Source organism: Curcuma longa, chromosome 1, assembly GCF_044706935.1.
Source record: "Curcuma longa cultivar G26 ecotype Majalengka, Jawa Barat chromosome 1, ITB_CL_G26_1.1, whole genome shotgun sequence".
Classification (NCBI taxonomy): domain Eukaryota; kingdom Viridiplantae; phylum Streptophyta; class Magnoliopsida; order Zingiberales; family Zingiberaceae; genus Curcuma; species Curcuma longa.
The window spans coordinates 19,070,867-19,083,110 of NC_133861.1; the positions used below are offsets into that span (position 1 = coordinate 19,070,867).

At 35.6% G+C, this 12,244-nt stretch overlaps 2 protein-coding genes across 2 annotated transcripts; one reads left to right on the forward strand and one right to left on the reverse strand.

The window, feature by feature from the left end:
• Nucleotides 1–99: 99 nt before the first annotated feature.
• Nucleotides 100–6,726, reverse strand: LOC141843977 (putative apyrase 1). Its single transcript, XM_074731982.1, has 9 exons — nucleotides 6,244–6,726; nucleotides 5,697–5,825; nucleotides 5,543–5,599; nucleotides 5,335–5,427; nucleotides 2,104–2,309; nucleotides 1,755–1,843; nucleotides 898–1,115; nucleotides 629–818; nucleotides 100–551 (listed from the first exon to the last, which is right to left on the reverse strand). Exons 1-9 carry the CDS (start codon nucleotides 6,436–6,438, stop codon nucleotides 439–441), a joined length of 1,290 nt encoding a protein of 429 aa, XP_074588083.1. The 5' UTR covers nucleotides 6,439–6,726; the 3' UTR covers nucleotides 100–438.
• A 1,751-nt stretch (nucleotides 6,727–8,477) lies between these two features.
• Nucleotides 8,478–11,887, forward strand: LOC141825501 (reticulon-like protein B5). Its single transcript, XM_074712888.1, has 5 exons — nucleotides 8,478–8,655; nucleotides 10,303–10,483; nucleotides 10,640–10,781; nucleotides 10,854–10,923; nucleotides 11,718–11,887. The coding sequence occupies exons 1-5, from the start codon at nucleotides 8,478–8,480 to the stop codon at nucleotides 11,885–11,887; spliced, it is 741 nt and encodes a 246-aa protein (XP_074568989.1).
• The last annotated feature ends 357 nt before the right edge of the window (nucleotides 11,888–12,244 follow it).

Here is a 12,244-nt window from a genome sequence, read left to right on the forward strand (position 1 = left end):
GTTAGCATTCCAAGTATGATTCTTATTTTTTTATGAATATAACGATAAAAGCAATTGAAAATGTTTGAAGCCTAGAACTAGAGCAATTTAACTACAATCACTGGAAACACGGATGAATATCAAATGTTCGTGCCAATCTCACCTCAGCGTTACACCGATAATAAAATGAGTGGTTAGCATGTTTAAATTCATCTCCCAATGCTGACTAAAGATAAACTAAATCCAAAATAAAGGAAAAAAATTGTGCTTCTTTAAAAATGGCCATTGCATCCTCAGATAAATCTAAATCCTCCCGAAGCAGCAGGAGTGGCAATGAATCAGAGCAAAAACAGACTCGGTCAGTGATCAATATTGAAGCTGAATACCCATCAAGCATATGATAGAATCAATTAGGCAGTTGCGACACAGCATCACATGTGATGCTCCAAGGACTGTTAACTATAGCGTCGACGCGACTTCAATGGCACTACCGAGTGGCCATGCTGCCTCAACAAAGGCATCGCCGTACTTCACCTGTTTTACCAAAGTGATCTTTTGATGCGGATCCAGAGCTGTTGGATCATACAAGAAAATTAGTAATTGCAAGAGTTCATGACTATAGAGATCAGTCTCGGTAGGTTTAACATACCAAACCCATCTACAAGCAACGTGAACTGGTACACTAGATCCATGCACAGATAAGGGAGATTCTCATAGTGGACTCGAGGAAATGTTATTTTTGCATCATTAAAATTCAGCTTGCAAGCATGCTTTGCAGCGTCCTTGAAATGTTTCGGTTTAACTATCGCAGCTAGTACGTGGTGATCAACAAAGCCAGCCTGAGAATGACAAAAAGAGCATTTGATAAAAAGAACAAATTGATAATCTTAAATAGAAAGGATCTGTCAAAGATGATACCTCGATAGCCCTATCAAAGAAAAAGGATGCAACAAATAGATTTTTCTGCCCGTCTCCACCTCCACCATTCCAAACGCCACCAAATGTACACTTCATGTGGAGACATTTTGGTTCATCGATGTTGAGAGCTTTAATAACATCATTCCTGCATTTTGGAAAACTAGCACCAGAAGCTGAAGAAGCTGCTTTGTATTTTTCATTGCCATATTCATATGATCCTTTAAGAAAACAAAACAATGAATTAGAAAACTACCAAAATCCAAAAGCTTGCTTAAATTTTGGCAAACAAAGATTTTAGTCACAAACCATCTATTTTCAAAATATAAGGCTGTTAATGCTGACTAGCCCAGGAGCTTGAGCAACACCCTCATATCTTAGGTTGACATCTAAACAGTATAGATTGAGCAAAGTGGGTAATCATGAACTAAACACTATTCTATAGAAAAGAAGGCAATACGCTCAGTTTCTCAAAACAAGTACATAGTGAACAGAAAATGAACAAGATCTCACTCTAGCCCTCTGAATCATCTATTTTAGGACCCCCAAAGATTCAGATTTGTCACCATAAAAGACAGAACTCAAATTGTAAAACTGAAACCCACCACCAATACCTATTGAATATTAGTTTGTTTTAATATGCAGGAACACAAATAAAAGATGGCACAAACAAAGCAGAGTATCACACTTAATAAAACATATTGTAAGCAATAGACTAGGATATGCACAAAAGTTTCTGATATGAAGGCATGTCTCTAAAGAAAATGTGTGAAGAAATGACTAACAGACAACCCCAAAAACAATGTGAACTTTGGATATAATATGGAAGGTGAAGTGCAGGGTGAGTGACCTCAACTTACCATTATAACCTTCCAAAATGCAGTTACTGTACCCATGACCAGCCTTAAGAATCTCTGCACGAGCAGCCAATAAACCATAGTGCAAGTAACTACAGAGGCAGGAAATCACATCAACTCTAAATTTATAGAATGAAGAAAGTAGTCCAATTATGATTATATTTTAAACTTGTCCAAACAAACTGCTACCATGAAATCTGGAAAATTGATACCAGAAAAAAAAAGAAAGAGCTAAGATGGCTCTTGTAAAACAATACTAAAATGAGAACCATCAAATGACTAGATTTGGTTGTATAAGAAAATCTTAATTTTAAAAATCATTCTCATATATCTTCTGACAAAGATGTCAGACCTGTGAACATAAAGGTAATAAGTCGTTCCCTTCAAGAAGAGTTGTTGCACATACGAATCTTCTCCATTTGAAACTTTTGGAGCAGTTGCAGCATCATTTTCTGAAATAGCATATGCCATTTGAACAGATCCACCTCCTAGATCAATTACTCCAACAGTGTCCTGGTATGAATTTCCTAATTTCCCCAACAGATAATTGACAGTGACCTACATAAATAAACTTTTTCATCATGAAAAGAAGGCATAGTCTATTCAAATAAGAAACACTCCACTAAATTCATATCTCAATAGTTAAATTGCGGGAAACAGTCAAGTGCATAGGGAAAAAAATCTCAGGAAAAAGTTGAACATAAGTCAAGGTCATATGTTAACTGAGGTATTTCTTGTTCAAGATTATAGAACCATCACTAGCTTCATAATGGATAACTTTCCATAATTTGGGATGACCATCACAAGCCCAAATTAGAATACAATCAAATCAATATGAGCAAAACAAAGGAAGTATACTAACTTGAACCACTGTCTCAGCAGTCAGTATGCAAATTATACTTTTAAACTTTTGAAGTATGTCCAAGGGTTCCTTTTCTAATGTTGGATGTCTGATCTATATACTTTTTCTTCACCGGTATTCATAGTTGAATTAGTAAAATTAAACCTCTATTTCCTTGCTCATGGTGGTCTATATCAAACACGTAGGATGATAGTATTGCCAAAGATAAGAATCAGGTCCAACACAAATGCAGCATTGTTGAATCGAATTAAGAGATCTGATAGATCAGCTAAAACTATAGTCAAGGTAGGCCATATTAAAGGATCAAAATTATAAACTAATCCAGTTATATATCAACATTATTCAATCTCATTTCCCTTAGTTATGTTTTATTCTTACACTAATGACCAATGATATATTATCATTTATCAGCCTATAAGGATATTTACACAAAGCAAAACTATAGCATCATATTAACTAGTTGCACAGTTCACGAATAAGTCATAACAAGGTCAAAGTTTAGATATTGGATCATCAAACTTACTTTATTTAAGAAGTTAAACTATTATAAATTCAAGCTTGAGTCAATTGAGATTCTATCAGAAAATTACAGCCAGCTCACCTGCAGCAATATCAGTAAAGATGTATCACTGTGGTTGGTTTAGGAGGTAAAATAACTCAATTTGATCTGATATGATGGTTACCATCTGGCAATCAGTGGGAAATGGTTGTGCCAGATAATGATGGCTGGAAAACACAAAAACCTCTTTTCTTGCTTTACAGGAGATAAAGGAAAAGTTTGGAATCAATCATTGAATAGAGATTTGGAACAGACTACATAATAAAAGAACAGAAGGGAAATTTAAGGGGCCTGGCTTATATAAATTCTTGTTGACAATAAGTCAAGTGTGAACAATCTATCTGCAACATGCAAATGTCCAATTCCTTGAAGAGATCTCTTAAGCAATTTTTTCAAATTTCTACTTTATCCTCAGTGGATCAGCCATTATCAAGAATGCAAGGACCCATTGTGACAAAATTGTTATAACAAAAAAGTCACTTATTGGATAAATTCCAGGAATTAATCTACCTTGACTATGCACGAAGCTCCCGCCATGCGGGGTCCGGAGAAAGGATCCATTGTATATATTTGTATCAGATATCAGTTATATATTTATTTGTTCAGATATCAGATTTGTTGGACTGGATCTACGAATCATTCTACCTTTTATGTTACATATCCATATCAGAAATTATTTAATTTTTAACAGGTTGAATGATCTGTAAATAGGTGATGTACCAATTAGTCAAATTAACAAGTATATCTCCCAATCCAAGTTGAAAAATTATTTATTTGTTGTATTAATTCTAAAAATCGAAGGGGAGTCTTGGTGCAATGATAAAATTACTGCAGTGTGACTTAGTGGTCACGGGTTCAAGATGCGGAAACAACCTCTTGAAATGCAAAGTAAAGCTATGTACAATAGAACCCTTCCCCGGCACCCCGAATTGATGGGAGCTTCGTGCACCGAACTGCCCTTTATTAATTCTAAAAATCAGTATATCTTATATGTAAAAGTAGTGCAAAATAGTCAACATATTTTATAGGTAAAAGAAGTACAATTAAACAAATAGCGAAAAGACAATTGACTTGACAAAGCATATGACATCTCTAGATTGAGAATATATGTTATACGATCATTAAACTAGCAAATACAAATTAGTTCATTAGTTGACAATTTAATCGACTTAGTGAATAATATCACAATTATGGAAACTATACATTGGTGGTTAATGAATAATTTTACATGGATTACATAAAGGACTTATTGGAGTAATTGCCAATAATACACAAGGACTATAAAAAATAGACAACAAGTATCAGTTATCTATGTTAAAGATGGAAAACTGCTCTTCCTTCTTTCAAGAAGTAGATTACCCAACATATAGTTGGGTCTACTTTCAAGAAGGTTCAACAGACTCAGAAAGGTTGCAAGGCACGTCTACTGTTACAATCTATTCTAGTTTATCAGGAACATGATATTATTCATCAACTTCTAAGATTAGGTTTATCTTTGTGGTAAAAAAGTTACTGTGTTATTCGCAATGGCAAAAAGTGCAAGACCTACAACAGTTTTAAACTATGCCTGATATATCATCTACCTCATATATCAACAGGTAGCTAACCCATATAAGAAAAATACAATAGGCTTGCCCTGGTTTTCTAGGAACTTTTGCTGAGAGGATAAACAGAGTTATTCTGATAAAAACAAGATATTAGCATCTATCAAGCAAATAATGAATAAAAGAAAGAAAATATATGTTTTTTTAAGATGGGAGGATTACTCAAAAGCACTCCTCATGAAGCACAATAAAACTGAGGAAGTGCAAATAAAACTTCACAAAAACAATCATAGAAAAAGCAAATCCTCACATCAACTGCTACAACTGCATGTTCCAAGTATTTGGGATCAATATCTATATGAAAGGTTATATAACTGGTCATTTTTATCTCTTTCAATATCATATGGAATTTTATGATATTTCCTTCACCAACTCTAACTGACTTTACTTTTCTAATTATACATTCATCCTTTTAGCATTCCCATAACAACTCTAATCTTTTCCTCATGTTATATTATAAGAAACAGCCTAACTACTAGCAAATACAGAAGGATACAGCTGAAAGATACAAAGTTCTATAGAAATACATAGACAATAAAGTATATTTAAATTATATACCCACTGAAAGGCACCTTCCTGAGTTCCATCTAGAACAGTCACCCAATCTGACTGGAACTTAAGTGAGCTCTTTTGTTGCAGGAGATCTCTGACCTGGATGAGAAGGTTGAGAATGAAACCATACCAAAAAAGTTAAAAAAAAAAAAGGAACAAAAACAAAAATGAAAAGATGAAGCAAGAATCACACGATGTGGCATAAGAAACTCACTGCTTGCAGAATATGTTCTGATGTTACTTCTCCTAATGCTCTCAGACCTGCTGTGGCCTGCATAAGGATCATATGTAGACAGCCATGAACAACAGCAAGTGTGCAGTTCATACTACAATGTTCTTTAAGCTCCAATAGCCTCAATATGGTTTACCCCAACTCTGACAGGTGTTGCTGGTCTCAATTCAACAGGAATAGCGCTTTCGGCTTTCTTTAGCAATGGAGCAAGTGACTTAGCAGCCTCCTGAGGATCCTTAGCATAAAAACTCAAGCCTGGTTTTACCTGCATGTGCAACAAACAGAAAATTCATTTTTTGAAGAAACAAAAGGCAACATGTACTTTCCAGAATGCATAACTAATTCTTTAGATAATGAGAGTAACAAGAAGGCATGTATCTCAACTAGTTGAGTTCGGGCACATTGATCTGTCAATCCCATTAAGCTCTATGTAATATTATCACTTACAATACCACTTTCTAGCCTCACGACGGAAGCGGTTAAACTTAACTGTGTTTTGGAAGTTGACAAGGGCTATTGCAGCAATCCATCAGATGGATATAAGATAGACTACCTTCTTTTGTGTGTGTGTGTGTGTGTGTGTGTGTGTTGTGTGTGTGTGTGTGTGAGCGGTTAATCTAGGCGCATGACAAGTACTCATTGTTCACCAGAACGAGAAAAAAAGGCATCATTTTCATGCATACCTTATCGAAGAGCTCAATTTCGTTGCCAATGTGAAGTAGATCAAGATTCTCGTCGAAGCAGTAAACATGAACCCTACTTCCCGAACTTCCTGCATCGAAGATAACAGCATAACTCTTCGATCCGACGACGCGTACGCCGCCTCCAGGCACTTCTTTCCTCCCGGGGTAGGCAATGGGAGAAGGAACACGGGGCATGAGGTAGAGAACGAAGGAGACGAGAAGAAGGGGAACGGAGAAGGTGAGTATGACGCCACGGAATCGATGGATCCGGTCCCGGAGGGACTCCTGGCGAGCGCGTTTCGCTCTGGAATCATGACCGTCTTGGGAAGGGGAGGGGTGTAGGAGATCCGCCGCCGACGGCGACCGGCACCGTATCTGGCCGTTGGATGGCGCCGGGGGCGGCGGCTTCAGCGATGCCTCCAGCCGCGGCTCCAGCTTTGGCCACCGAAACAATTCACAGAGAAGGAAAACAAAGGATGAGCTCTACCAAAGGAGAAGAATTTTCGATGGCGACGAGGTCGATCGCTCTCCGACTCCACCCTCTCGATGGACACGAAACGGAAGAAGAGAGGTTAGAGTTGGGGTTCAAGGAAAATTGTAATACTAAAAGGGTTTCGATGCAAAGAAAACATACGATCACGCGTGCGGGTGCCCATCTGGTTTAACGTCACGAGAGAGAGTGGTGTGGAACCGTCGGATGGGAACAAAAGTAGAAAAATTGTGATGATTGACGCCGTCGGATCGACCAAATCTGCTAAAGTATACACGAAGTCGAAGGCCTAAGATCGCTTTTTCCAATCACGAGGCAGGTAGAAAGCTGGGCCAAGTTCTTAAATTTCGTCGGTAAATTCGATTTTACAGTTCAAAAGTTATCATTTTCAGGATAAATCCTTTTCTTTTTGTCATTATGAAAAGACCGCGTCAAACATTTTTTTGAAATAAAAGTTCAAACAATGTTCATTTAAAAAAAATAAAGCACTATTTAAAAAAAAGACAAAAAAGTGTGTGTCCTCCTCGTCGGATATGAAATTATTTTATATTCAAATTTAAAAAAGTGAAAAATTTAATTGATACATCTGTACGTATATTTAAAATTATTATAGGTACAATATATAACTTTTTAAAATAAATCATTTGAAATGTTTTACTGATTCGTGACTTGATTAGTTCAACTCCATTCAAACACAATTTAAAACTTTTTGAATTATTTTGATAATTCAGGGGGAGCGAAAAAATCTGTGAGACTGTTTGATCTTTCACTTTTGGAGCTGAAGCATATCCAAAGTATTGTTTTTAGTTTTTTATTAAGATTTTAAATTTAAAAATAAAAATATAGAACAAATTTGACCTCTTTAAACTATCAATAATTTCAACGTGTCCAAAAGGTTATAAAATTTTTAAAAACATATGAATAAATTTGAAAGGTCACGTGTAACAATTTTTAAATGAAATGATTTAATTCGATTTAAATAAGAAAATAATAATTTTTATTTTAATATGGGGGCTTCAATGGACTGAAGTATTTTAGGAAAGAAATAGGATCTTTGGTAATTATTAAAGTATAGTACGTAGAATTTTTTGAAATCTGGATGCTGGCAAATTGCATTTTATTTATTTCATTTTCTTTTGGGCCCTCACACAATCTCCAATTATAAGAGTCCACGTGGAAACCAATTTCACTGCAGCGTCACCCAGCTCCTCCGCCATGAAACGCCCCGCTTTTAATTGCGATTTGTCGGTTTCAGTTTCAGTTTGAGCGAGAAGGAAGCCGGGGAGTGAGCGAGCGCGAGAGAAGGCAACCAAGCAGAGGGGAAGGAGAATCCCTAGCACAAGATTGGAGGCCTGTTTTTTAATCATTCTTCATATTTCGGTATCGTGCGATCGATTTCTCCTCATTTTGTTATACTGGATCTTCTTTTTTTTTTTCTTTTCGAATTTGATTGCATTACAAAAATTTGGCGTGTCTTTGAATTTTCCTATTTCAAAGAGGAACGACACCTCTTGCTGGGGATCGAAGTTCAATGAACTACGAACGTTGGTATTGTGGAACACTTGTCTTCTCATAGTTGGCTCTAGATCATTTCGTTTCGTTGTCATTGATGTGTTAATCTATTCCCGAGTTACAATTTGATCGTTGACTGATGGATCGGATTTATTCTTTAATGCTTTTTTCTATTAGTTCTAAAGAAAATTATTGCTTTGGATTTATTTTCATTTTCCAAGAGGAGTTTTAGATGATGATGTCTGAAACGGGTGAACACATGGCTGATCGGATGAATGAGATGGTTCATGAGTACAAGGGTTCGTCGTCTTCAGATTCAGACAACGAGGATCCTTCTTTTCATGATTCTAGGAAGAAACATTTATTTGGGAGGAAAAAACCACTACATGCCGTCCTTGGAGGAGGAAAATGTATGTTTCAATCTACAATACTAAATTTATTTCCATTTTGTATCAGTCGACGTTGGAATAGAGTCTTCCTTGCCATTTCATGTGCGTGTAAAAGTTAGGTGGTAAAGATCCAAGTAATGGAATCATGAATATTGTATGTAGATGGTGTGGATGTACAATTTCCTTTCTTTGATTGAATGAAGACCGATTGGATTAGGATCAATATTGGTTAAAAAGGAAATTGCAAAATATTTAGTAGTAGTATCTGTGGATAAACACCAATTGAAGTTGAAGATTCGAGGTTAAGAATAAACTTTGAAGATAGTTGGTAACTTTTACCATGATGGAAATGTAAGTTCAGGCTAAATAGCTAATTTTAGGAGCTTGAATTTTTTTTCTCTCTCAGTTTGTAAGTTTCACTTTAGGTGGAAATTTTTTTTTTGTTATGCACAATCAGAGGGTTGTTCCATGTTGTGGAAATTTCTGTTGTTATTTGAGATTTCTTTGCACAGTTGGTATTTTTCCGGTGAGCATTGATTGATACACTTGTTTGATGATTTTTAGAGTTTACCTTTCAACTTTCAAGTAAAAAAAAAAGAAGTTCATCTCGTGTGAAAACTAAATTACTAAAAGGAAGAAAGGAAAGGCGGAGAGATTATTAAATTCCTACTAGGAAATCAACCAATCCCATTGTCAAGTACACAATATTTGTTGCTAAGAAAAATTTGAACTGAAGTCCATACTCCTTGCTGTTTGAATAAAATACCATATTTTACTAAATCCATATGGACAAATTCCATCTGGTTGCATGACCTTGAGCATATTTGAATTTTATATATGGCCATGCTTGAGGGTGTTAACTTGTCATACTGACAGGCCACTTACATTATGTGATGCCATGTTAGAAAAACATGTACAGTAATGCATTGAGCATCCATGAGTCAGATTGCAGGATGGAGAGGCCACAATGGTTTGATCCTCATTTGATGACCTGATGGTAGGCAAGAAGATGCTCCTCTTGGATATGAATAAATCAATCGGCCTCTTTAACCACACCTTGTGACCAATATGAGGTTCTCGTGTATTTTCAAATATTTGGAGAACCTTTATCAACACCGCTTATCTCTCGATTTTATAATATCAAATATCTGTTACAGTAGTTCTGTCCATTGTTGCTAGTTGGGGCCTACGAGATAGGTCTAGTATTCAAATCAAACAAATGTCAAAACAAGTACTTGGTCTATGTTGTCAGGTCACATGTGTCTGATCTCATTAGTGATCTTCAGTATTTGGTACTAATAAAGATGTCGGAGTAGTCATTTCACAATATCACACCATGCTTCATGCCACAAACGCGTTCGTCAAATAATGTCCTGTAAAATGTGATATCATTTTAGTTATTCAATGTAAGCATGTTGATCTATTTTAGACTTTTTTTTTTTGTAGAAACTTTTGGCTTTTCAGACTATATTGACAATTTGTCTTGTCTGCAAACTCAGGTCAAAGTTAGTATTGACTTTTTACTCTGGCTTCTTTTTGTCAGAATGTATTCCCTTCTGTTTAACAAACATCAACCAATTCTATTGTGATCAATGTGATATACTTTTATTATTCACTTATACTACATTAATTAATACATCCTGATTGATAAATTTATTTTGCATTCAGCTGCTGATGTAATACTATGGAGAAACAAACAGTTGTCTGGCAGCATACTCGCTGGAGTTACCATCATATGGCTACTTTTTGAATGGATTGGCTATCATCTATTGACTTTTATTTGCCACTTTCTTATACTATTACTGGCTGTGTGTTTTCTCTGGTCTAAGGCAGCATCTTTTTTCAATAGGTAAGAGCCCCTCTCTTCCTTTCCCTAGTTGAATGAGGATATTTTAACTAAGACAAAATATTGAAAGTAACTTTATATATGTTGGATATGGATTTATAATTGCTCATGCATTTTTCTTGAACTGCCTCGTGATATTTTCCAATTCATGGCTTTCAGGTCTCCAACAAAATTTCCTGAAGTTATTTTACCTGAAGAAATATTCTTAAGCATAGCTCATGTGGTACGACATGAACTAAATGAAGCTTTTGCAACTTTTCATTATGTTGCCTCTGGAAAGGATTTGAGGACCCTTTTGCAGGTATGATTTGTTTATTTTAACTTATTTTACATGATTAACTTCAAAATTTTCACAACCAAATGTGTTTTGCAGGTGATTGGAGGTCTGTGGATCCTTTCAATAGTGGGTGGTTGGTTCAATTTCTTGACACTTCTCTATATGGGTCAGTTTATTCTGTTTTATGTTAAATTATCTAACTAAATTCAAATATTTAGGAGACATGTCTACTATATTTCTTTTCATCTCCAAAATTTTAGGTGAGCATTTTAATAGAATTATACATTTCTGTTTTACCGAATAAAATATCGTGAAAATTGATTTTGCAAAAATACTGACCCATGATTGAAAGGAAGATGCATTATGGTATATGTAGGCATGTAATATGTATTTAGGTGTTGTTCTGTTTCCTTGTTTTCAGACGATTGGCAGAAAGATATACCCACACGGCAAATATCTACTCATTTATGAATTAGGATTTATATTCCTGCTTGTGGGCTGACACCAAATTTAGGTCAAAACCATGTATCATTTACTACAATCGATAAGTGGTTTGATTTTGGACTTTTCAGTTCAAAGATATAAAATGCATTTCACTTTAACTTGATATTACAGGATTCAATTTTTAACTCTAAATATCAATTCCCACATGTAGTGCCTATTTTTTTTCTTTCATTTCCATTACTTAAATGTGCTTATGCTTTGCATATTATGAGCGTGGTTAAGCCCCCTAAATGAGCTGATTGAGGTTGGGATAATAGTATCTACAGGGGGTTAATCGTGGAAGCTTCTTTTCTTTCATAAGAAAAGTTAACTGGGAGTCAATTTAGTTTCTTCAATTACCCTTTTTTTTCTTCTGAGCATTGTATCATCTCCCAATTACATCTCTGTTCATATTTTGGCATCTCTCAGAGGCATTTATTTTTTCAGGCTGATTAACGCAACTAGCTTTCTTTGCAGCTATTATATTTGCGTACACTGCTCCTGTTCTATATGAGAAGTATGAAGACCATGTTGACGCTGCAGCTGAAATGGCAATGATTGAACTTAACAAACACTATGCGGTGCTTGACGCAAAGGTCCTTCAGAAAATTCCAGGGACACCTTTTTCTGTCAAAAAACAGCAGTGATTGAGGTCTAATTATGCTTGAATCTTCATGCCCTACAATTTCCTGCCTATTGCATTTCTGATTAATTCGTAGAGAAGTTATGTTTGAACAACAATTTTGATCCTGTAGATGATAATAATAGATCACTCTACAAACTATTCAGATAACAGAAGTGAGACTGCCAATGAATGCTTGATCTTGAGCATGCATTCTTGCAACTCTCAACCAGTGTTTTGTTTTCCTCACAGCTTAAGACATTATTCAGTACTTTTTCACTTTTGAAGAAAGGCATTGTTCTTTACATATTTACTTTTTCTTCATCATTTCAACATCAACCCAACTACTTCTACCAGAAAAAAATCGCATGGTTGTTTGTCC